The sequence below is a fragment of the Myodes glareolus genome, chromosome 26, assembly GCF_982192425.1.
Source record: "Myodes glareolus chromosome 26, mMyoGla1.1, whole genome shotgun sequence".
Classification (NCBI taxonomy): Eukaryota; Metazoa; Chordata; class Mammalia; order Rodentia; family Cricetidae; genus Myodes; species Myodes glareolus.
This window is the reverse complement of record NC_142051.1, coordinates 3,856,331-3,882,102: the sequence shown is the minus strand read 5'-3', so window position 1 is coordinate 3,882,102 and position 25,772 is coordinate 3,856,331. Positions and strand designations below refer to the sequence as shown.

The 25,772-nt window shown below is 41.9% G+C and overlaps 1 protein-coding gene across 10 annotated transcripts in view; it reads right to left on the bottom strand.

The window, feature by feature from the left end:
• Positions 1–25,772, bottom strand: part of Grip1 (glutamate receptor interacting protein 1) — a 634,564-nt gene that overhangs the window by 176,288 nt on the left and 432,504 nt on the right. For 8 of the 10 annotated variants that reach the window (XM_085683147.2, XM_087902104.1, XM_087902105.1 and 5 more), the window contains exon 2: positions 4,739–4,819. The exons of the other annotated variants lie outside the window; for them this stretch is intronic. In XM_085683147.2, coding sequence (XP_085539273.2) covers positions 4,739–4,819 — 81 coding nt within the window. The remainder of the gene's footprint in view (positions 1–4,738; positions 4,820–25,772) is intronic. 10 annotated transcript variants of the gene reach the window in all.

Genomic DNA, 25,772 nt, shown 5'->3' with positions numbered 1-25,772 from the left:
GGCAGCAGAGGCTGCTGCACACTTCTGTAGGGCAAATGCCACGGACTCAGTCTTTGCAGAGACAGCGGCCTCAGAGTCTTTGCTCATTTCGACATTCTCTAAACACCGACTGAATACCTACTGCCTGTAAAGTCCTGTTCTGCTCACTAGAGATCACAAACAAAACAGATGGAATACCTATCTTATGTCACTTGCACCTCATCGAGGGCCTGAGAAAGAAAACAGTAATACACTTAACAATTGCTTTCAGACAGTGCTGAGTACATTGGCAGGAAAATGAAAATCTGTAAGGGTAGACTTGGGAATGGCATTGCTGTCAACACTCTTGGCTATCAGATTGAAGCTTATTTAAAAGTAAAAGAGACATTTTAGCTGACTTTGTAAATAATCAGTGACGAAGGGCAGCACCTGTGGCACCAGGCAGTCCCTGCACGGCATTGCATGCTCAGAGACTGAGCAGACTTCCACCTCCGTGCTGGTAAGATTCACTCATTGTTTGGAAAGTTCCACTGATAGAACTAAGGAGCTGAAGTGACCCGACGCCAGACTCTGAGCAAACGGCCTTTGCATGTCTGAACACTGGTGCAGCTCCACAACCCTGGCGTCAGAGCCACACTAGATAGTTGCTGCGATAGTGAAAATGTGGATCCACGAAGCATCAAATTGTGTGAATCGCAACAGGAAAATGATAAACAGAGACATAGAGACCTTCAAAATTTAGAACTGTCCTTTCTCCATAATTCAAGGCTGCCAGTTCTCCACGATGTCAAGGACATGGTAATATCCCCCCTCCCCCAGATCTGTGACTTTTGAGTATATATGGAAATTTTCTGGATATATTTAATTGGGTATATCTTGGACCATGGGACAAATTTTAGACTCTCAACTTCATATTTAAATGTCTAGCTCCAACATCTAAATGTGACAACAAAGAGGGACTGAAACTTGGTCATTTATGAACAAATCAGTATCTTTTCTAATATTCCACAAAGGAAAAAGCCACACTCCACAATTTTTTGTGACCTAAGTTTGGAAGTAGATTAAGACAATTTTTCTGGGTGCACTGAAGTTTTTGGAAAGATAACAGAGATGGTATCTCTAAACTCACCACATTTGTCAGTAAGTAGTGTGGGTTCCTTATGACAATCACTAGAGCCAAGAAAAGACCCTCTTTGAACAGGGAGACAAGCCCAATCAATATAGTGCTCACTCCAGGACGTGGAGGCTGATGCAGGTCCCATCTCTTCCCTTTGCACACAATAGACAGATATGATTAAAATACTTTCTCTAAGTTGGAAAACCACAAGCTATTTCAAAATCTGCTGAATCCAAAATGTGAGCAGATTTTAACTGATTTGCATGGCCCTTTAATCAACCTAATTCCACTTCCCCAGTAATCTGCCAACCTAAGGGACCTCGGATCAAAAGCTTTTTTTTTTTTTTTAAATAAAATTAGATGTGTGGTATCTTTTAGGTCTTTTGAACTTGGAGCTCATCTTATCTTTGAAATAAGATTAAAACTTTGCTTCCTTATTTATGATTATTTTCTTATTAAAGGTTATCCTTAAATTTTATCCTTCATTGTCACAGGGCCAGTCACAGCATCTTCTACTGCCTTCACTGAAACTCACAAAAGCTTGTGAAAGTCTTAAAGAATCTTTTTATTTTATATTTTATGCCATAATAGACATGATTAAAATTAGCAGTACCCAAATAATATTAATAATGCATTTTCTCTTATCCAAAGCAAATGCATTTTGTTCCTAAGAGATTTTTAATACATTGCTTCTTTTGGAAGTGAAAGAAGGGGATGAAACCTATTTAATGGAAGATACATATTTGACTTGTGATTATAAAGTAATTGCTATACTAATTTTGAGTTTACATGGAGGTACTGGGTTTTGAAGTAAATGGAAAGCAAATTATATTTCTGTTCAAACATTCAAGTACCTTTTTGGTCCAGAGCTGTCTTCTAGGCCATGGAAATTGTGCAGCCTCATTATGGAAACCTCCCTATATACTAACTAGGTCTGTATTTCTAAAATAACGTTCAACGTTTCAATTGTCATAAAACTTTCACAATCCTAAAATACTCTTACCTACCTCATCCTCTCCTTCCACCCATCAAGGAAAGGTTAATAGCAACAGTTAAATTCAATCATCATTTTTGGATGATCAGGTGCACAACTTTGCATGCACACACGGAACATGCCTGCTCTTTGAAGGTTTCTGCCTCCTTGTGCTGTTTCACTCTGCAGGAGCTAGCCAGGTTAAAAGGCTCCAGGACAGCGCCTGCCTTGGGAGGTCTCTCTGCAAAGATCAGAAGCTGTCTGAGGAGCCAAGACGGCCTTCTCACTGCCTCACTGTAGGCTGAAAACTTGCTCTGCTCAGAGGGTGGTAACAATGCCTCAAGGGAAGTGAGATTGGAAGATGAGCACAGGAGAGAGAGAGGGAAAAGCTGCAAGAATGAACCCAGTTTAGTCCACAGAAAACCATAAACATGTGTTTACAGTTTTCTTGTCCTGTCTATTTTCTGTCCTGGACCATGCAAGAGCAAATTTGGCAGGAGAGCTGGTGGGGAGAAAAGTCAGGAGAATTGTCAAGATTCCTTGATGCTGGTTTATATCGCTAAGTGACTACTTGCTAAAACTCTGGGGCTCTGCTGGTTTATCCGCTAATCCGCTAAGTGACTTCTTGCTAAGGCTCTAGGGCTGTGTCTTTCTTTCCCCCAAACAGCAGTTTACAGCGGCTGTGAAGTGAGAGACCAGAGCAGCTGCAGAATCCCAAGAGTGTTCAGTTGGGATGGAGTTTGGGCAGAGCTCATTTTCTGTGTAAGAGGCAGTAGGAACCACACCAACCATCTAGGTTCTCAGCCCTCTCACTAGTGTATCTTTATTCTCTTGAATTGTTTTAAAAATAGAGAAGATTTTGAAGACCTGGTCCTGCTCAATGAGGGATGAGCAAAAAGAAGTTTCTTTGTGGCCTACTTCTATGAGAATAACCCATGAAGCCTACAAGAAAATAATTTTTAAATTACACACACCTGAGAGAACAACAATTCTGTAACGGAGAACCACTAGTGTGATGTGAATACAGCTATGATTTACCAATCTAACCCAATGTGTCTTGTGAAAACACGACTCAGGGACTTTAAGAAAACGTCTGTCCCTCCAAGTGAGTTATAATCGTATGTGACATCAGCAAATCCTTGGAAGGAAATCATGGATAACAGCTTATGATATTGGTCACTGTGTCCACATACCTGAGATAACACTATGGAGGAAGAGGACTATATTCTGACTTCTAGCTTCGGAGGTCTTAGTCTGTGGTCAGTTGGGTTCATTTGTTTAAAGCTCATAGTAAGGAATCCAAGTTCAGAAAATCAAATATATGACATTCTTATCAAATATGGAAACCACAGTGTCCTTCAGTGGGCAAGGGCAATGGGAAGTCTCTCATGGCTTCCTAACAGAAAAGTGCCAGGTACCAGCAAAGGTACAGAAGTCAAGGAGGCTGATGATACGGAGCTGACATTATTGACCTTGAGATACCGGGCACCTACTTATAGCCCAGAACACAGCTTAGAGATGGAGTCGACAGTTCTTCTAAATGGGACCAGCACTAAGAATGATGTTTCACAGAATGGAATAGAAGTCTTGGCACTGGGTGATGCCAACCAATTCCGGAACTTAAATTACTTCAGAATCTTCAAAGCAGCAAAATAAAGAGACAGATGCATGTCTCTTTACAAGCCATGAATTTCCTAATAACCCTAAAGCTTCAAACAGGATGTAAACACAATCACAGGCAACTCTTAAAATACCAGACAGGAACCATGGCCAAATTCCCCACAAACTAGACTCATCTTGTTCTTATTCAAATGCAATACCTCCTTTTCATCAACTGATTGGCCAACCTATTCAACTTAATGTAGGAAATGCTGCTCTGTAACACCCTAACTGCCAAAATTACTCTCATCTAACGTCCTATAGTTTATCTTTAGCCGTGCTTAATGAAATATATACATATTTTAAATGGCTCTTTAAATCCTATTAATGCTTTTAACCCAGCTTTTACACACAGGTGCTCTCGTAAATGCTTTTCTAATTATCAAGTTGAGATAGTATTTTGCATTTCTTTCTCTTTTTAATTTGACAGTGTACATGCTTTTATATCATTCTCAAATTCAAAACTTCAAAATACTGGTTTTGAGGTAGAGATATTTTAATATATCTCTTACAAATGTTTTGTGTGAAAAAAGTCATTCATTGTAACACAAGAAACCAAGCCATCTTCCCAGGGACACAAAGTCCCAGAGTTTTACAAGAGTCATCCAACAGAAGTCAAACTAAGTTGGAAGAGATGAGAAGAAAGGAGTCTCTGGTCTACCCACACCATCGGCATATGGTTCTGCTGTGCCGGCACTTCAGTAAAGAAATGGATGTTGTCATGGAAGCTATCCTGCTGAAACCAGAGGTCAAGACCAGCAAAAGACAGAGTTGATATCAATTCCAGACATTTTACAAAGAGTTTTGCCGTGGCAGGCTGCAAGATGAATCCTCATAGGCCAGTGAGGTTTCCTGACCTCGTTTCTGTTTATTGTTTGCACAAGTCGTGTAGAATGCAGTCCATGCTCTAGGAGTAACATGGGTACCAAGTTGGAACTATTTAGGACCACCAAATAACAGGGTTTCGCAAATAAGTAAAACAGCTGAAATATCCAACAGTCTGGTCTAACCTGGGATGCTCAGTCTCCTCACAGCCAATGCTCCATCGGGCGGCTTTGTCTGGCTGGCAGATTTAGTGTAGGGACTCTCATCTGCAACGGTACAATGAAGGGTTTGGTTAATTTCCATCCATTTTCCAGTGTAGTGAAGATCTGTAATGGATCACAATCCTTCTTTGAGAGAGAGAGAGAGAGAGAGAGAGAGAGAGAGAGAGAGAGAGAGAGAGAGAGAGAGGTAGTAAGGGGCAGGAGGAAGAGTTGGTAACCTGAGCCCTACATTTGGGTAAGTTTTTAGGATGAGCAGATGTCCTGAACATCACTTTCTTCTTGAGAAAGAGGGACACAGTTCTCCTGTACTACTCATAGGGTAAGGACTGGAAGCTAAAATGTACACGGAGACATTTTAAAAATATTAAGAAGTGTGCTAGTAGGCACAACAATCCTCTGCCTGTTGTCTACACCTACCAATAAACAGTGAATAGGTGTGACAGGAAGATAAAGACTGAACAAAATGGCTCAGCGGAGAACAAAGGAAAGGAGAGGAGATGCAGTATTTCAGAGAAGCGGATGAAAGAGCGTTAGTACCGCAAGAGAATCAAGACAACAGTTAGTAGGTTCTTCTTGGGAGCACAAACCAGCATTCAGGGTAAAGCAGAAGGGCGGGGTCATTCCAGAGGTAAGAGTGCAGAGGCTGAGAAATGGGGAAGAACGATGGATTGGCAAAAGGAGATGTGCATTGCAAAGAGCCGTAAGTTCTCTTTAAGAATGAGTTAAAAACCCACGAGCAGAGCAATACAGAGAGCAACTGAGAAGACAGAGGGTCCAAAGCATCAGACGTGTAAGCGGCAGCAAAGAATCTGAGTGATGGCCACACTAGGTGTCAAGATCATGGAGGAGGTGGGCCCACCAGACTGTAAGTGACTGGACGAGGGTTTTCTGTGAGTAGGGAATGTGAGGCTCATGAGAAGGGTTAGAAGAGTAAGGAGCAATGCTTCCAGGTTAGGATGGAAGCATCTGCATGAATGGGAAAGGAGATGGTGGCAGGAGCAAAAGCCGTAAGCATCTCAGGAACGGGATTGATAGGGCTGGAGGAAAAGAAACCACGTCAGACAATTCCCCAGCACGTTCAGTCATCTGGGTGAAACAATGACCCAGCATCCCATGCTGAAGCCCGTTTGCTCGGCTGTCATTATTTTAACTGCAAATCATTAAAGGACTAAAAGGAACCATACTGCACATGGCAGACTATTAAATACAACAAGCATTTAATTCAGTAGCAAGGTTTATCATCCGAGGGCTGTGCCCATTAATTCTCGCAGCTCTGTTGTGTGTGTTTCCGCAGCAAAGTGCTCATTTCTTCTCTACGATGTGGATGTGTTTTTTTTTTCCTGTAAACAGTTCAGGGTTTCTTTATGAAACGAGCAATGTCTCTATAAGCAACAACAAAAGGAAAGATTAACACGGCTGTAATGGCAATTAATTTGAAAAACGGCAGGCATGTCGCTTCATGTTCATATGCCATTTATCACACAATTCTGTTCACTTTTTCCAAGCATAACAAAGCTAGTGGCTTTAGGGTACCAAACAATCAACAGCATTCATGCTGCTTCTTAGGTCTTGGATTCTTCTCATTGCAAACACCGTGTTGACAAAAAAAAAAAATCACAAAACAAATCTAAGCATTCCATCATGAAAGTGGCCATTTGTCCCACCACCCATTGCCCCCTGAAGAGTGAGTTTTCCACATTGTTAGTTTAATAACCAGACATTCACTTCATACAACTGTCATGCAAACAGGCTGGTTCTGTGCAAAAATCTGAGACTCACAAGGCTGCTTCAATACTGTGTTTCTTTTCCTTAGCCATGACTTGGCAACAGTTCACCTATAAAGACACTGAGCCAAGGGATGTCAATTACATACCCAGGCTCAGGAACTGCAACTTAAGGCTTCTTCAGTTTTCAATTCGTCAGTTAGGCCCTGATGAGTGTAATGTTGGAGTTTCTTAATGAGCACCAGAGATTTTCCCAGGGAACTCTTGGGTTACCTTCTCTTCATGTTCTATTTCAAGGAGACCATTTTTTAAAATACAAAATCCACCTAGTTTGCATTATAGAAGTAGTCAGCCCTGTTAAACTGTTTTCTCATTTATATTTGAAAGTGATTTCCTCAGTTTAGGCCTAAGATCCTCTAGTAAAAAGGTTGAAATTGAATGATAGATGGCCATCTGACCAACACCAGTATCACCATTCCCGTGCCACACACACCCCCTCCCAGAAGCAAGTACGTCCTTCCCAGGCGCATGAGAAAGGAAAAGCTTAGCCAGAAGTCGGAAGCTGTGTCGGCCAAATAGTCAAACAGGAAAACCTCAATATCAGCTAAGAATAGCTTGCTAAAGATGCCAGGGTGATGGCTGCAATGCCTGATGGGAGTGAGGCGGGCATGAGTAGAGGAGATGCCTGGTACAACCTAATGGAGCTACCTAATCCCGAACGGACTTAGACTCCCTTGAGGCGATCTAGAGAAACACAGACTCAAACTTGGTCTGCAAAACAGGCAGGAGCATTAGCAGTCACTCCACTGTAAGACGCCAAGGGGCAGGAAAGACTGCGTATACTTTGTTTTCATCTATTTTATTTAAAAAATGTAAAATAGTTATTATATTATTTTATATGTACAGTTGTTTTGCTTGCTATGTATTTGTGCACCTTGTGTGTGCCTGCCTGAGGCCTGTGGAGGCCTGAGGACGGTATCGGATGCCCTGGGACCGGAGCTACAGATGGTTGTGAATGTCAAATGAGTGCTGGGAACTGAACTTGGGTTTTCTGGACGAGCAACAAGCATTCTTAGCTGGGGATTGAACTCTCCAGCTCCTTATTTTACTTTTAATTAAGTGTGTGTGTGTCTGTGTGGGTATGTGTGCACAAGTGCAGGCTCCCACAGAAACCAGAAGAGGTTTTGAACCCCCTGAAGCTAGCATTACAGACAGATGTGAGTCACCTGACATGGGTGCTGGAAACTGAGCCCCAGGCCCTCTATAAAAGCTGTGTGCTCTCCTAACTTCTGAACTGTCTCTCCAGCCTGTAATTGAATTCTAAATCCTTTACATGAAAGCATGGGAACCCATGGAGGTTTCTCTGCCATGTGTCTGTTAAGCTGATTGGTATATTTATCCACAGAATTTCATACTTACATGTCACCATAAACAGCTTTGAAAGGGTTAACACTGAAGCCCAGAGAGATCTGTAAAAGGAAGCACCCTCAAAGCTAGCCCAAACTGAATTTCTTATTTTCTTATCCTCACACTTTTAAAAGTCTCGTTTCCTTTTGGACAGACAAAATTTTAGAGGCCAATAATAAGTCCGCATGCTGTATCAGGCAAGGATGTGATGTGTCTTGGCACACAAGACCAACAAACATGGCATGGTGTGTGTACCTCCCACGGATATGCCTTTGTAGCTCGGCATCCTTTCCTACTGTGAAAATGTGAACACACACTATTTTCCTTCCTCATCTGTTTGCATAAAGTGAAGAATATTTATAAATGACATAATAGAACCAAATCATGGGCTCAGCTTTACATTTGAAATTTGTGTGTGTATGTGTGGGTGGGTGCGCATATGCGTGCACCATGTATTGTGGGTGCCCATAGAGGCCACACGAGGACAATGGATTTTTCAGAGGTAGAATTACAAGGGATGGTGAGCTACCTGTCATGGGTGCTGGGAACCAAACTCTGTTCCTTTGCAAGAGGAACATGTGCTCATCGTTGCTGACAGAATTTTGCAGTACCTCAGCCTTATCTTTGAATCACAAACACCTAAAAGCAATGCCAATTAACCCATTGTTTCCCAGAATGGTCCTAAAAGAGCCTTTGGATTTCTTTTAAGATACATATTAATACTTTTACTTCGTTTCATTAGGGAGGTAACCGCTTTCATACATAGAAAAGAAACATAGATCAAATAATGAAATATCTGAGTCATAGCAATTCAGTATAGCATATGCAATAGGCATTCAGTAATATTTTGTTGATAGACTATGGTATTATAAAAAAGTACATTAGCATATTTCCACCCACCTCTGTTTTTTTTCTTTTGGTTTTAAGTGTCAGAGGATCCAGGTTTACAGACTATCCCTGTTAATGTCATATCATAATCCAATTGTTAAGAACTGACAGCCTAAACCACTTTATATGATTTTGTGGTTAGTAGCATGGCAAGCTAGAAATATGTAACTATTTATAAAATTGGTATTAAATATACATTTTCTTTTTCATTTATTCAGCTTTTTTGAACAATTTGTCAAACAATTGTCAAGTTATTTACTTATTGAAACAAGGTCTCACATAGCTCACATTGCTTTTGAATCTGCTAGGTAATTAAGATGGCGTTAAACTCTTGATGTTTCTGTCTTGCCACCTAAGAACTGGGATTACAGATGTGCACCACCAGCCAGAAAACAAATCTTTCTGAGCATTCCTTGAAATAGAGTCTGACTATTTCACACGTAACTTGGTCACCGATAGTCAATACCATTCACAAAGGGGTCCTCTCAAAAGCCACCATGGAGGTCAAACAGACATTCAGCTGGTGAGTCACTGCTCTCTGCCTCACATGCTAAAGTGGCAGAAAATGTTGTCTAGGGTGTCAGAACAGCCAGGCATCTCTGCAGCTGGACAATCACTGTCGTCACACACGTCAGCCTCCCCTGTCACAGGGATTTGAATATTGGTAATGACCAAGGACAGCAAGGGTCCTTTCAGAGTCATTCTGGGAGGCTGGTGGAATGTCCTCTATTGACACAGAAAATAAAAATGGTGACAGAAGTTCAGACAGGGCTTAGGTAAGTATACATTTAGAACAACAACAAACCAGGGTAGGGAAACCATCTGCCCCTCATGTATTAGTTACGGTTACTATTGCTGTGATGAAACACCATGAACGAAACAGTTTGGGGAGGAAAGGGCGTATCTGTTCGTCACTGAAGGAAGTCAGGACTGGAACTCACACAGGGCAGGAACCTGGAGGCAGGAGCTGATTGGTGCAGAGGCCATGGAGGGGTGCTGCTTACCGGCTTACACCCCATGACTTGTTCAGCCTGCTTTCTTACAGAACCCAGGACCACCAGCCCAGGGACGGCACCACCCACAATGGACTGGGTCCTCCTCCATTCATTACTAATTAAGACAATGCCCTATAGGTTTGCCAGCATACAGCATGATCTTATGGAGTCTTTCCTTAATTGACGCTCCCCCTCTCGCCAATGACTCCACCGGTGTCATGGGGACAGCACACTACCCTGCACACCTCACCTGCCCCTATCTGTCCAGAGCATTCACGTGCAAAGCACAGGAAGCAAGAATCTGTTTTCCTGGGTTGATCACTTATTCCAAGTGAAGCTGTTATCTATCAACTTAAAAATAGGAGTGATCTGGCTACAGCACCATAGCTACACCGGATCTGGGAGGATCACAAAGTGAGGAGTGGGCTCAGGTCCCTTGTGTTATCATACCCTTCAGGGATTGCCTGATTGCCTTTCAAACAAAGCCATTCCCAGGATCTGAGCTTCTCAGTACTGGATGTGACCATGGTTCAGGACCACTCTGACTGTCTTCAGGGTTTTGTTGAAGAAAATAAAATTTAATTTCCTTTGGCTGAGACTAATCAGCCCAGGCTAAACAATTCCTAGCAACTAATTATGCACAATGGAAGTACCTGCTAAGCCAGCAGATCTCTAAACTCCTTGATTAGGGAAAAGAAAAAGATACTTGGCGCACTTAAACATTATGACCATTTCCCAGCAGTAGGAGACAGGCGTCTCATGCGACAAGGCTCCCATGTGCCATTACAGACGCAGAAGAAAAGACTGCTTTCCACAAGGAACACAATGAAACCCACGGCAAAGAGAGTAACCTGTCCCTTGAATCCAATTAGCGCTCATGAATGTTAGTGCCTACTACGTGCACACTGAGAATGGAAAAGAATAAAAGATAATGGAAGTAGAAGAAGATTGGCATTGGCAGAGTTCCTTTTACCTCATAGGCTCCACTCGCAGAGTGGTATACGGTGCTTGATTCTCCTTAGGGGGAAAATAAGCCTGTGCTCCAGGGGGCAGTTTAGAGATGGGGCCCGGTAGGAGAGGGAGAACCACCATCATGGCTGGAAAGAGAATATCGTGATCTGGAAAAACAAATTAATCGTTTGCCTACGTGCAATGTTTTCTAGGCATTGGTTCTGTCGATGTCAACTCCTGTTCCACTTGAACCTACTGTGGTCGCTTCCTTCTCCCGAGCCTCCATCTTCCAATCCAGGGCAGCGCGAAGGTGGCTTAGTGAGATACTCGGAATTCTAAGATCCCTTGAAGATAACTTTGAAAAGGTGTCGGTAACAGAAGGGACTTGCATCTTTCTCTTCTCATTAAGGTGATGTGTATGGTGAAGCCGCCATATGGTGAAGTTCAAGCTCAAAGAGACACTCTCATCCCTCTCTCCTGTTCTCACCCATCCATCAGTCCCAGCTAAACCTATCCTGTTTTGCTTGGGACACATCAAAGCGACATGGTGCATCTTCCCCTGGACAGATGGTCTGCAGTTTTCTGAGTTTGCACAGGTTTGAGCAATATCGCTTACACATGTGGAGCCTACAGCCAAGGATACCTACTGGCAATGTACCATTAAGAAATGAGTGAATCACATCTCCTTCACTAACCTGATTAAGCAGTCCACACAGCTAGTTTGAAAGCAGAAGGGAATGGGGATGAGATGAATTTGATGGTAGGGGGTGAGGTAGGAATCTGCTCCATCACGGTCTCTTTCCTATTAAGAAAAGATTTTCTCGCTCCATCCACCTCTTCTCTCTCGCTATTTATTTCACATCTGCATGACATTAATGTCCATCCTGAGTTGGCAGGTTTCATTATAGTTTTGTAATTCAGAGACAGATGTGCTTTATGGTCTTATGGGACCAGGGTTTATAGTTTTAGACATTAAAAAAGTCTTCAAACAGCACAGCTTCACCTTAAAAACAAAGGGACCACTAGACAGGCAAAGCCCAAATGAGGTCTCAACGCTGCACAGGTAAACAAGTAAAGCTAGGAGCAGGAGATGGAAGAGCACAGCGATTGGGAGTCCTATGACAAATGTTGCCCCAAAACATACAGGCAGCATTATATAGACTTAATAGGCTATATTAGGAACATATGTATATACATATACATCACACACACACACACACACACACACACACACACATACACACACACACACACACACACACACACACACAGAGAGAGAGACAGACACACACGTGCATGCTGTAACAAAGAAAAAAGAGGCCATAAATTTGAAGAGAACAGAGAGAAGTGTGCGAAAGGGTTTGGAGGAAAGACATGGAAGGGAGAGATGTTGCAATTAAATAATTTCAAAAATTAAAAAATGGAAAAAACAAAACAAAAATGGTGTGAAAAATTCTTTATAATGCTAGAGTGTCTTCTAAGCTGTGTTACTCTTAACCACATAGTCACTTGTATGATTTAATGTGCCCAGTGCTCCACGGGCTCACACACTTGGGAAATGACCACACTGGCTATAGGGAAGTGACTGGATCCTGACAACTCTGGTCTATCACTGCGTAATCCTTTGCTAAGTTCATGCGATGGTGACATGACTGGAAGGAGATAAAAAATAGGAAGTGTGGCCTTACTAGAGCAAGGAGGTCACTGGGAGATGGAATAGCTTCCTGCTCCATGTCTTGCTTCCTGCCAGCCATAAACTGAGCTGCTTTGCTCCACCATGGGTTCCAGCCACCGTGGTGTTCTGCTCAAGCACACAGGACCACATACAATGTACTAAAACCATGAACCCAGACAATCATTTTCTCCACTAAAATGGTTTCTCCCAAGTATTTGTTATACCAAAGCTAACACTACTAACACTACTAGGGACATGGGGTAAAGCTTCAGTCACACTGTCTCCTTCACCTCGTGCCCTCCCATGCATAGTCAGATCACTATTATCCACCATACATCCTAGTCTCAGAATGGCATACATGGGCAGAGAAGACCGTTGTGGCCCTGGACATCTGGTAGACTTCATGGAAGTGGTCTGTGGTAAGTCTGCTCCTTAGTGTTTGCAGGCCTTCTGGAAGAGGGGCCAGGTTAATTTGTAAATCCTCTCTAAAACTAATGAGCATGAAATTGCATATTTTCTGCCACTGGCATTCCCATTGCTAATGTGTCTGAGCCACAAATGAGAACTCCCTGCTGGTTAACTCCCCAGTAAGGAGAGAACCATAGTTGTGCCTTTGCAGGCCTGTCTCAGCACAGAATCAACATCTACAGAGAGCTGCATTCTTTCCCATAAGACCCATTTTCTTTACTATATCAGTTCCTTGTTTAATATCTTGAAGTCAGTACTTAGTCCCTGTCCTTTGCATGCAGGAAGGAATATATATGCACTCTAAACCTTTGACTTATCGTTACAGGATTCCAGGTGACATGCTCTGATTTCCCACAGTCAGATGAATACACAGAGTCCACAGTCACATTAGAATGACAAGTGGATGGAAAATATGAATTGCCTCAGGGTAGCTAGTGTGAGCTAGTTAAAACTGCATTTTAAATTTTGTTTAAGAAGTACATCACACTTTAGGAAATATTCATTTATATTGATACAAACAGGTTTGAGCCAGCTGGTGAAATGACTCAGTGGGTGAAGGCCTGGCTACCAAGTCTGACACCCTAGGTCTGATGTCTGGAAACCAATATGCACATACAGCAGGTCTCCTTCCCCAACAAATAAGTAAATAAATTTAATAAAAACATATAAAAACACCAGGCCCTCACTATATACCAGCACAAATCTAAAAAACTTTGTATGGAATTGAGTTTTTATTTTTGGTCATGAGATCTCAATTCAATTTCAAATTGTAAAATATATAAATTAATTTCACCAAAGGAATAACTTGCCATCATTTATCCTAAATTGTGTATGACTTGGTGACCGTGACAGGAAGCTACTCTTACACCAAATGCTAGGGCAGTGTGGGCATATGAAATGCCCTACCCTCTCAGCACTTCATATTTTATCAACACTCAAAACAGTGTTTGGCTTGGGTACAACTGCAGTGCTTGACATCTGAGGACATGGAGGTTACACGGATTAAATGTTGTGCCCAAATTTACTATGAAGTGAAGAACAGAAACAAGGCTTTTTACAATCATGGCTTATGGATTTTGCACATGCATTTTTGTGGGGGGAATTCTATCTGTGTGAATAAAGAAATGCACGCCGTCACATGGTAGCAACCACTGTGAGTACTGTGTGTCACTAGGTGTAGCAGATGCAGGCACCTGGAACAATATTTGATGATCTCTTGAAATTTTAATTTAGGAAGAAAAAAAGCCATCTCACTAAGCTTTGGGATCTTACATCTTGTCACAAAGTCTTGATTTAATTTATAATACAAGAGTCAAGGATCTTTCAAGACATAAGCGAACCTCTTGAAAGAATACCTGATAGACGAGAGGCTTAAGGAATCTAGGAGATGAATCTGTCTAGATTTACTCCCCCTGCCCTGTGTCTGCTATTCTCTACTGATGGAGCATTGATGAACTGTTTCCCACGAGTGGTTTGTAATCTTCAAGGGAATAAATACGAGGGCACTCTCTTTTCTCCTTTCTTATTCTAGACGCTGCCCATAGCCTATTAACTACAGTATTTCAAACCTTTCACAAGAGCTCCTGAAGTCAGGAGTGCAAATAAATCTTGGGCCAGGTGCTATCTACCAACAGCATGGAAAGCGAGGTGACAGGGTGGTGTGGTCTGCCCGTCCTGTCCTTTGGCTCTCCAGGCCAGTCTCCAGGGCTGGGATGGGAGCAGGAGGACTGTCGCCTAGCCTGAGACTCAGGAGCTGTGCATGCAGCCGAATCACTGAGCAGATCACCCTGGCCTCCAGCAGGCGACAAGTGCACAGATCGTTAACACCTAAGTTGGTCATTTTACCCCCAAATTGTCATGTCTCTTGGTTTTGGACAATTGCAGGACTCATTTCTAAATTTATTTTTGGTTCTAAATATTTTTTTTTAAAAAAAATATGATTTGGAGCTAGAGATGGCTCTGCTACTCTTATGGAGGACCAGAGTTCAGTTCTCAGCATCCACATGGTGGATCACAACTGTCTGTAACTTCAGTTCCTGGGGATTTGATGCCCTCTTCTGCCTTCCTCAGGCACCAGGCACACATGTCATGCACTTATGTACATGTAGGCAAAATGCTCATACACATAAAATAAGTCAAGCTTTAAAATAAGAAGGAAATTCCAAAACTGAAGGCTAGTTTCTAAGTGTGTATCTGTGCCTCTGCATCATGCTTCAGAACAAATATCTGCTTGCCCAGGACCAGCAAACGGGCGGAAATCACAGCAAATGCCCGGAGAAGAGCACGTTCCACACAACCGGGAGTTGTCCTGTCGTTTTCTTGGCTAATTCATCTCTAGGTCAAGCCAGAGCAGATGACTGCTTATCCAACAGATGACATGTGTCTTTAATGCACGGTTAAAGCAGGATTTACTCGTCTGTCAGAATCAAGGCAGTCTGGTTTCTGTTATCTAAAGCTAGACTTTGGATACCCTCTGGTTTTACAGTAAGAGACAGTGATTATACAGATAAAACTTCACAAGAGTGTGAAGACCAAAATAAGTTTTTTTATGGGTGACTCAAAAGCCATTTATAATTTAATAGAATTTCCCTGTAGTGCGAGAGTGTGGGTCGCTCCATGTGTGGTCTTGCATGAGTTTCTAGTCCTTCTGGAGCTTCAGCTGCCTCACTTAGTAAATGCTGATGTCACAGGGAATTGATTTGAATAATCTCAATAATCTACCCAGATGTTAACTACCACTTAGTCAACGCTGACATCACAGAGAATTGATTAGAATAGCATCAATAATCTACCCAGATATCAACCACCGCTGCTCAAAGGGTAAAAGACCCTTTCTAGTGGAAAAGGAACCAGAGTGACCAGAAGGGCCCAGTGGCATTCTGTTAGAGCAACAAATATCTTTTCTGAACACTACCTTGTAATAGAACTTTTGAGAGTGTGGATTTAACTTTATAGTCATAACTATTATTGTGTAGTCATAAGTATTATAACAAGTTCAAGTTATTAAACATGAGAAAAATTTGACCTCTGGGAAATTAAAAACCTACCAGAGGCCAAACAGCTATGAATTAAAGGCTAGATTTGAACTCAGCTCTACCTAACTACAAAGACTATTCTTTTCTCAAAGCTGCCACGGTGAATCATTATGAAGAATTCACGTGACAAACATGCTTGCAGAAAAGAAAAAAAGGTGGAATCTTACAACTGTAGACTAATTTTCATGCTGCCCAATTCAGTACCTCTACATTCCGTCATGAAAATGAAGATATATGATATATATTTTTAATGCTATGGGCAAATTGCTTGCTGAATTTTTAGCTGGAAAATTCATCCGATATTAAATGGTCTATTGTAACCCAATTTGTCAGTAGCAAAGTAAAAAATTAAAATCCAGGTACCTGGATTTAATAGCCCAAAAAATTTCAAATTATCTTCATTTGCTTCTGAGACAAATTATTCAGATAGACAATTTCCCTCACGAATTACTTGCTTGTCTGACTTTCCTTGGGTTATATCTACCTTATCAGCTTCACCGTTTCTTTCCATAAATCTTGCTCGAACAAAGATTTAGCTTTTATACTTAATTAGAATGACCGGGAAAAATGCATTCCAATGCCACTGAATGTGAGTGTTTAATTTGGAACTTATTCTGCAGCATTATACCCGGCAGTACCCTTCCAGGTTTCCAGTTAACAGACCACCAACAATAGCAGACATGCAGGACAAAGACCCTTTGTGCCCATCATTCCTTGTCAGTTTCCCTACCGGGCTCTGAGTCTGCTTTGGGACACTTCAATTAGGAAAGCAATCATGTACAACTCTATCGAATTCTATTAGCAGGAATACCTCAGAGGAGGTCCATTTGTGAGAACTGAAACTTCCCTGACTCAATCTCATATGCCCTGTCACCTGCCTTGAGGCATTTCAAAATTACAAAGTCAAACTTTACAAGAGTGCGCCTGTGCATGTAATTTTCAGTCACATTATAGTACGAAATCAAGAAGTTTTTCTTTTTAAATAGCAGACAATGTTGACAGGCAAACCACCCGGTGCCTTTGGCACAAACATGGTTTACACTTGCAATAAGTCGTGCATCAGTGTCATGTGAGAGCTGCAGGAAGGGAAGAATACATTATAGATGTGTGCACATGTGCACGTAAAACATACAAATCACGCCTATACAGCTCCATATATGTGCATATAGTATACTCATCTACGTAGCGCTCTATTTTCAGACAGTACTAAGTAGAGTGAAGTAGAGGATTCAGGAAGGGCTCTGAACCCCGATATATTCCTATTGTCCCTTTTTACAGGACAAGGCACAATGGGAAGAAACTGAAAACCACCATCTTCATCCTGATGGCTTCTTGGAGTCCAGCAGTAGGGAATTTAAAGCAAGCAGCAGGAGACTGTACCTCCCATGGTATTCTAGGAACTCCCAGGTTGCAGAAAGCATATGGGAAATTGACACTTTAACTTACATAAAGCAAGGCATTGGCATTCTACATAACAGAATGTAATATTTCCACATCATGATATCCCGAGATGCTCCATGAAAACATCAGCTTAGCTTAGGGTGCGAGTCCTCAGAGACGAAAGACATCGCTGCAGTTCTGCAGCAGAGCACAGTTATGCGAGGAATCAGCATCCCGGTGCCCGGAGTGACCAACTGAAGTACAAAACAGCAGGTGCTGTAGAGAGGGGGCATGAATCTCCCATGTATTGTCCCCCCCCACATTACATAGGAGTAGCTAGAAAGGATATGCATTTGTGTGTAGCCCTACTGAACACTTTGGGTACTGCTTTAAATGTTGCCCTGCCTCCATTTCTCTCCGATGGAAAACTGCAGCCTTTATTGACTGCTATTTTGCTTAAGACAAGTTTAAGAAAACGTTCAGTATTTACTGCGGTAGAAAGAGTAAACACCATACAATGGCTAATGTGGGCACAGACGCTCAGATATTGGCTTCTTTGACAATTAGAGATGCGCTGCTCGAAATAAGCCAAGTGTTTGCCCATTATCTGAAAACTGTCACATTTATGTAAACAGACATCATAAAGCTGACATATGTGAGGAGCATTGGTGCTGTTCTGCCAGTGCCGTCCTGGAGGAGGTGATTCCCAGGCATATCCCTCTGTTTCTTTTTCTCTTTTTACTGTAACTAGCAGAAATTTTAGCTAACATCAGTTAGGCTAAAAAAAAAAAAACTTGCAGAAAAGGGTAGAAAGCTCTGACATCTTTGTTAAATATTTACAAACAGAGTAAAAATAAAGGATGTTAAACATTACAGAGAAATATGAGAAAGCCTGAAGCAACTTGCAGAATTAAACCATCCTTTCCCATTTCCTTTAGTTTCTAGTTTTGACCCTAGAGCTTCCTTCTTGCGCCACAGGCATGCGCAGCAGAGACCGGCTAAGGCAACAGCCGTCTGCGCATCCTAGAGGTGTCCAGAGCAACGCTCGCTGTTCTGGGAAGGGCCCGGAACCAGAAGGGCACTCAAATGCGATCTCTTCTCATTTAGATTGCCAGCTATCACAGATGCCACACAACAAGGCCGCATGCTCACCACATGTACTTTTTTCTGCCACCGGTGACGGTAAGCTAATCGGAGATACGCGAGAGAAGTAGTTCTTTATTTCACACGTGTCTGATTTTATGGCATTGCACCGACAAGGTGCAAGTCTGTGTTATATACCATGTGTAAGCACTGTTTAACGTTCCTCAGCTACCTCAGTCTAGACTGCCTGCAGACAGATTGAAGTAAGAATATAATCTCTTTCAGAGAGAGCCAAAACCCCAACAGGGGAAGGCACATGCGCCCCAAGTTCATAACTGTTTCTAACCTGCTCTCTCCTTGTACAATGCTAACTATTTTCTAAGCCTCAATTTTCTCAACTTTCAAATGGGATAATAGTGTGTAGTTTTATACTAGTGGGAGCTAATCAGGGCAGTATTGCCAAGTCCTTGGCATACACTATTGGTTACTAAATGCTAATGACTCCATGATGCCTTTACTATTTGACAGGTGAATTAATCATATTTGGTAGAAACCGAAACCATTCAAATAGAGGTCTTTTTTTTTAAGCCTAGAATTTCTTTTGCTTAAGTTTTTATCTTCTTATATGGGAAATACAGAACCTTGATGGCAGAAGAAAACAATTTCTTACACATAATAACCAGAATGAAATAGAGATTTGAAGAGACTAAAAATTTCTCCTTCCAAAGACATTTAAATAACCCCACCCAATACATAAGAAAACTATTAAGCATAAAACATATCTCTAGCATATGATATGGTAGATCCTCCAATGGGTATAACTTATTCCCCGAAACCAGGCACATCAGACGGGCAATGCCAATTCTTTCATGGTACAAGGAGACCATTTATTAAATTACCGCTTTAATTGGGCTCTGGTGATCCTAGAGCTAATGTCCCTTGCAAAAATTTAAGTTAGAATGAGGGAAAAATTTGTTCACCTGGTCTTTTATGCATAATTATCACTAATTACACAAATCTGATTTGTCTGTTTCATTAAATACTTCCAAAGATGTTTTCTGTGTAAAGCTGGACTCTAAAATGCACAATGGCTGCTCAGATTCCCTGCGTGCCCCAATGTAGTTCAGCATTCTAACTAGGCAGAACAAGAGGCAACTGAATCACGAGAACCTGCAACCTTTACATATTGGTGGTACACCATTCTCCCTGCTTTCCAAGACGGGCAAGGACAAACGACAGACAGGCTGCTCTCATTACCCAGTTTGGAAACAACTGCTTTTTATTGTTTTTTAAAGAAAGTTCCTAATTCGCTTCTATAAATTTTTATTTTAAAAGGTGAAATATGGCAAAAGGCACGTAAGTCCTCCTGGGCACCACCAATCATCTCCCAGCGAGCCTGAGAAGCTCTGGGAAGGCTGCCCAGGGCACGCCGATTTGTTCTCTTTTCCTTCAAATCAATGTTAAGGTGCAATTTCTTTTTTATTGAATTATGTTTATTCTGGACAAGTATAAAATAAAATGCCACTGCACCCTGGAGTTTAAAACCATAAAAGTAGTAGGCCCCTGAAACACAGCAGAGGCGGCACTCACTTCCAGCCACAAGCCTCTCCAGGAAACATGCCCATCATCTTTAATGTTGTTTGAAAACCTACAGTGATCTTCACGCTCAATATTTCAGCAGAATGGCAGAGTTGACTCTCTTCTGCTTGATTTGGGGTTCTCCACATGGCTCTAGCTCACTGACAATACTTCAGCCAAATTGTCTGTGCCTCTTTGGCCATCTCCTTGTTTGCAGACTTGCAAACAGTGCCATACATCAGGATTTGGCCCTCTTCTCTCGCCTATACTCCTCATTCATTTCCGTGCTAAATGTCTGCAATTAGGACTTTCCCCATAAGCTCTAGACACGGAATACATACCCTGTCCATGTGTTCTACCTGCTTCAATATTCACACAATGGTATGGACATCTACAAGGCATATCTACTGTCTCAGTATGTCCAAACAGCTATGGATTTCTTCAACACCACCACTCATACCCAAAGCATCTTCATTAAACTTAGGTTAAAATTCCCGAGTTGTCTTTGAACCATTAAGCTACATATTTGATAGCCCATGTGTAATTTCTGCTGGTACTTTCTTACAATACACAAGAAATCCTTTGACTTTTTCTTGATATTTCATAGGCTTTTGTCCACTTATACTATTGGACAATTATATTCTAATTTGTCCTATTGTCTAAATTGTCTATTATAAATTTATTTCAAATTTCAAATTACTGGGGAATAGCTCAGTGGTAAAGTGCTGCTTTGCAATATTAAAGCGGCAAAGGCTTGCAATTCCAAGACTGGGGAGGCAGAGAGGGATGGATCCCTTGGATTTGCCTGGACATCCAGCCTATCCCATTTGATGAGTTCTAGACAGTGAGAGACAGTGTCTCAGAAAAGGAAGAGGAGGAGGATAATGAAGGTGATGGAACCTGAGGTCAGAGAAACAACAACCCACGTTTCCCTCTGGCCTCTCTATACATACGCTCATACAGCTGTATGTGCACACCCACCCCACAAACTTACACATATACTGAATGAAGATGCACGCACATACGCACACTCTTGAGTTGACAAGCGATCGCAGTGGCAACTACCTTGCGCTAGCTTCAAAGGCATGCAAAAATGCCCAAATAATCACCACACAGACCCAGGCATTTATGACGGGGAAGAGTCCCTTCAAAGGAGAAAGCTATTTTTAAAAGATTGGGTTGAAGCCTAAGCTACCATGGAGACCACGGAAAGTTGAAATCAGTAACACGGAAAGAGCTACAGCCAGTTCGGGAGAGAGACTGTTTAGGATTGACAAGAGAAAATGGGTAGACTTGCTCAAACCCTTCTGAGCTCATCTGAAGTCACCAAGGAATGTGGGACTATTTATTAAGATGTCTTTTCCTGACCCAGTGGCCCTTACTTTGTCACCCACAGTCCTGCATACTCGGCTTCCTTTGCTTTCTGCCTCAGTCCTTCTTCAAGTGAGCAGGGTGGGGGCAGAGTGATGAGGAGGGGGAGATCTTGGGTACTGAAAGTCAACACTGAGGTTGAGAAAGGTTAGGGATTGAAAACCAATCATCCATCCAACCAATCATAAAACAATAGCAAACCCAACAATGAGATCATCCTGCCCTTCATCCATCTCCTCTCCACTTCTTTGGGGTAGTGTTTGGGAGTCACAGAAACCAAAAGGAGAACAGGGCGCCCTGTTTTGGTCAAGTCCCGACATGTGCATGTCTCAGGTATGACCAGAAGCTGTGTTAGAGCAAATCTGACGGTTTTCCAAAGTTTGCAGGTGTTTATTTTGAAAGATCTGTCTCCAGGAGTCATAAAAGGAGAAAATACACACACACACACACACACACACACACACACACACAAAAGCATCTCTTTCCCTCACATTAGGTAACAGCTTGATCAGCAGTGTGTGAAGCACGCACAGAGGCAGCGGTGAAGGTATGGGTAGCTCATGGCTCCTTTCGACTTCAGTAAATCAGCCCTGCAGTTGGACTGTGAAATTGCAGCTTTAATTATCCAGAGACGCCATTGCAGGTCTGGCCACTTCTGCCACACAGCCAGAGACAAAGAGCAGCAAGTTAATTGCTGCAATTCTGGCCATATTCATCTTTTTTAGACACTGCCTATCTAACAAGTTTTAGTTCTTAATTATTTTTACAAGAATGATGTTTAATCAAAGCTAATGATATCAAGGCACTTGAGTCTCTACATGAATTAATTCAGCAATAGAAATGCTCCATTACATTCTTTCTTCACTTTTCCCAATATTAAACAGAATCATTTCCCCAAGAAATTAGAATTTCCAGGGATTGTCAGGACATCCACTCCTCTACCCACAGCCCAGTCAACCACAGAGACACTGACTTTGGTTAAAGATTAGTTATTAGGGATTCATTTAATCAGGGATATTTGCATCTTATAACTTAATTATATCTTACTGTAAGCCAAAGTCCAATAAATAGGCTTGTGGTATGATTATAAAAATCACAGAATTGGAAATAAAATGCTTTTTCTAAGACAAAGTCTTATTACTAGTCCAAGTTGACCTTGAAGTTCAAATTCTTCCCTGCCAGCCCTTCAAAGGCTAGATTTACAGGCATTCAGCCTCAGGACCAGTTATGAATTACCCTTAAAACTAAACCGTTTATCTCTGTTTATGAAGAATGCAAACTAAGGTATGATGAAGTCCTCCCCCTCCCCACCCAGAATAACAAAAGTCTGCAAATTGGCTGACACAGGTTTTCAAAGGTGTGGTGAGACAGGCTCTCACACAAAGCTAGCAGAATTTGAACCAGAATAACCTTTAAAGGGGGCAATTTGTCACCAGTTATCAATGCCATCAGTGTATATGCCCTTTGGCCCAGGGTTGCATGACTTTATCTCTTAGAGATATGCTTTTGAATGTTGTGATGGTTAATGCTGATTATCAACATGATGTGGAACGGACTAGGAGATAAACCTCAGGGCACATCCCTGAGGGATTTTTAGATTAGGTTAACTGAGGTAAAGAGCCCCACCCTAGCTGTGGGCAGCAGCACTCTGTGGGCTGGGTAAAGACTGAATAAAAAGGAGAAGGCAGGGTGGGCAAGATCATTCATTCCCAGGTTCCTTCAGTCACATGACCAACTGTCTCCTGTTATTATGATGTTTCTGCCATAAATGATTATACTCTGAACAGTGACCTAAAATAAATCCTTCCTTTTTAAAGTAACTTTTGATAAATATTTCTTTCATAGAAATAAAAAAACTAATCAGCATCTCTATGATAATACATATAATTTCCTAATAGCAAAATATTGAAAATAACCCAAGTTTATGAATAATGATTGATGATTCACATATTCACAAAATGAGAGACTGTTTAATAAGCATGAATATACAAAGCACATCATGCAGACACAAATTACGTTGAACCGTTTGTTTGGTCAATCTCGAAATCTCTCTAAGGCCTTTCCAGCAAAAAAAAAAGTCACGAGTGGAACAGTTGCACGACACGTACTTTGTAAGAAAAGCTTATGAGCATGAATTTTTACTTGTTTACATCTACTTAGGAACATCTGGAGGAATTCTCAGGAACTAGTGGACTTGGTATTCACCTCACGTATGGAGTGGAGGGAGGATGGGTGGAGGCTGGGGAAGGAAGGGAATCTTAGAATCTGCCTCTCCTGAAGCTGCCTATTAAAAAAAAAAAGTAAAACAGACAGCATGATTGATTAGGGTGCCCCCATTTCTGAATTGTCCTGAACATGCTGTATACTTATTACTGAATACACATTCTTTTCCTTCAGTAACTTTTCTGGCCAAAGAAGGCTCACAGCTGTGAAAGACAAACACTGAAAGGCATTTCACAAAAGCACATGCACAATGAGACACTGACAGAGATCCACTAGCACACACAGAGAATTAGGTTTCCCCCAAATTAACATGGATTAACTGACATACTGCAAAACTAGGAACTAAAACTTATTGGATGGAGTCAATCAACTCACTGAGAAGAGACAGTCTCTATTACCATCTAGAGTGACAGAAAAAATCTGGGGTGTTCAGACCCAGCGTAGATTATCCCAGGAGAAAAAATAAGAAAAAAATTGATATATCTGTATTACCCAGAAATTCAAATCACCATGCACCCATTGGCATCTAAAATGATAATCAGACAAAAGAAAGCCAGGATATCCATGATATGAATAGATGATATAGGCCAGGGGAACATTCAGTCAGTAAAGTTCCACACACAAGCATGGAGCACCTGAGCTAGCATCTGTAGAACCAGTTAAAAGAAAGTGGGTGCAAGCCTGCAATCCTAGTTTTGGGGAGGCAGAGACAAGAGGATCCTTTGTGTTCACTGTCTAGGAAGTCTGGCCAAATGGGTGATTTTAGGTCCAGTGATATATACCCTCATGCCTCAAAAACAGATAGATAGAGATAGATGATGGATAGATAGATAGATAGATAGATAGACAGACAGACAGACAGACAGACATACTTATAGATGATAGATGGCAGATGAGAGACAGACAGACAGACAGATAGATAGAAATACAGACAGATGCATAGTTAGACAGATAGACAGACTGATAGATGGAAGATGAGATGTTTTGTATTTTGATCTTAGCCCCTTGGGATTTTTTCTTTGAATTGTTATTTACCTAAGGAAGAGCCTAATAATGGGGTCTGCAATAATAATAACAAAATATCTATAGCAAATCTTACACTGTATATGTTCATGTTGTGTGCCTTTCTCAATTGCTTCTCCACTGTATTATGCATCTACCTGTCTAACCATCCATCCATCCATCCATCCATCCATCCATCCATCCATCCATCCATCCGTCTCTCTGTCTCTGATGTCCTCAGAGAATTCAAAATCCAGAGGGGGAGCCAGTATCCAAGCACCCTGACAGATTCCTTGTGAGTTTTTCATCAAGGCTAGGGGTATAGCTCAGGGGAAGAGTGCTTGCCTGGGATCCAGCATGCATGAGGTCTAGAGTTCGCATGGAAAATAATGAAATTTCTAGAAACTTTTAAACTGATGTTATCCAGTTCCGTTTCTTACTTTCAGTGCCTCTGGTTTGAGTGTCACGGTTAGGAAATCATTACAGCAATCCCTTCTGAATAACTTGGGTACCCCTTCTACACAGAATCCATGACAAACCACCCTGACTTCAAATAAACTCCAAACAAACCAAACTCGCTCCTCTGAAGTGACAGCCTAAAATGGAATCTTAATGCTGAGTCCTTCTGGTGCTATTTCACTTGTGTTTTAATAAATAAACCTTGCCCAAAGATCAGAGAGTAAAACAGCCTCACTGGCCAGCCTTACAGACCAGGCAGCAATGACACACACCTTTAAGCTCAGTCGCCACACTAGCTGCCATAGAAACCAGGTGGCAGGGATGCACGCCCTTAATTCCAGAACTACAGAGGATTATAAACCGGGAGGAGACAGTTCTCAGACACAGTCTCATTCTGAGATTCCTGGAGGCAGGGTCTCGCTATTTCAGACTGAGGTGGAGGTAAGAGTCGGTAACTGGCTGTTTTGCTTCTCTGACCTTCAGGTTGAACCTCAATTTCAGTCTCTGAGTTTTTATTAATTGTGCTTCAATCCCCTTCAGAGAAAACCCGCAGCATGGATTGTCCTTTCCCACTGGGACCTCCCGACTTTGTTGGCCTCCTTCTCACTTGCCATCAGCTCCCTGAATCTTGTTCTCTGCGGCACCCTACACAGGCCCAGCTCTCTGCCTTCCTTAGGTGTATCCTTTGACTCTCGGATCCGTATTCCCCTCTCCCAGGAAATCTGCATGTTCTGTTCCCTTCACACCCTTCATCCAGCC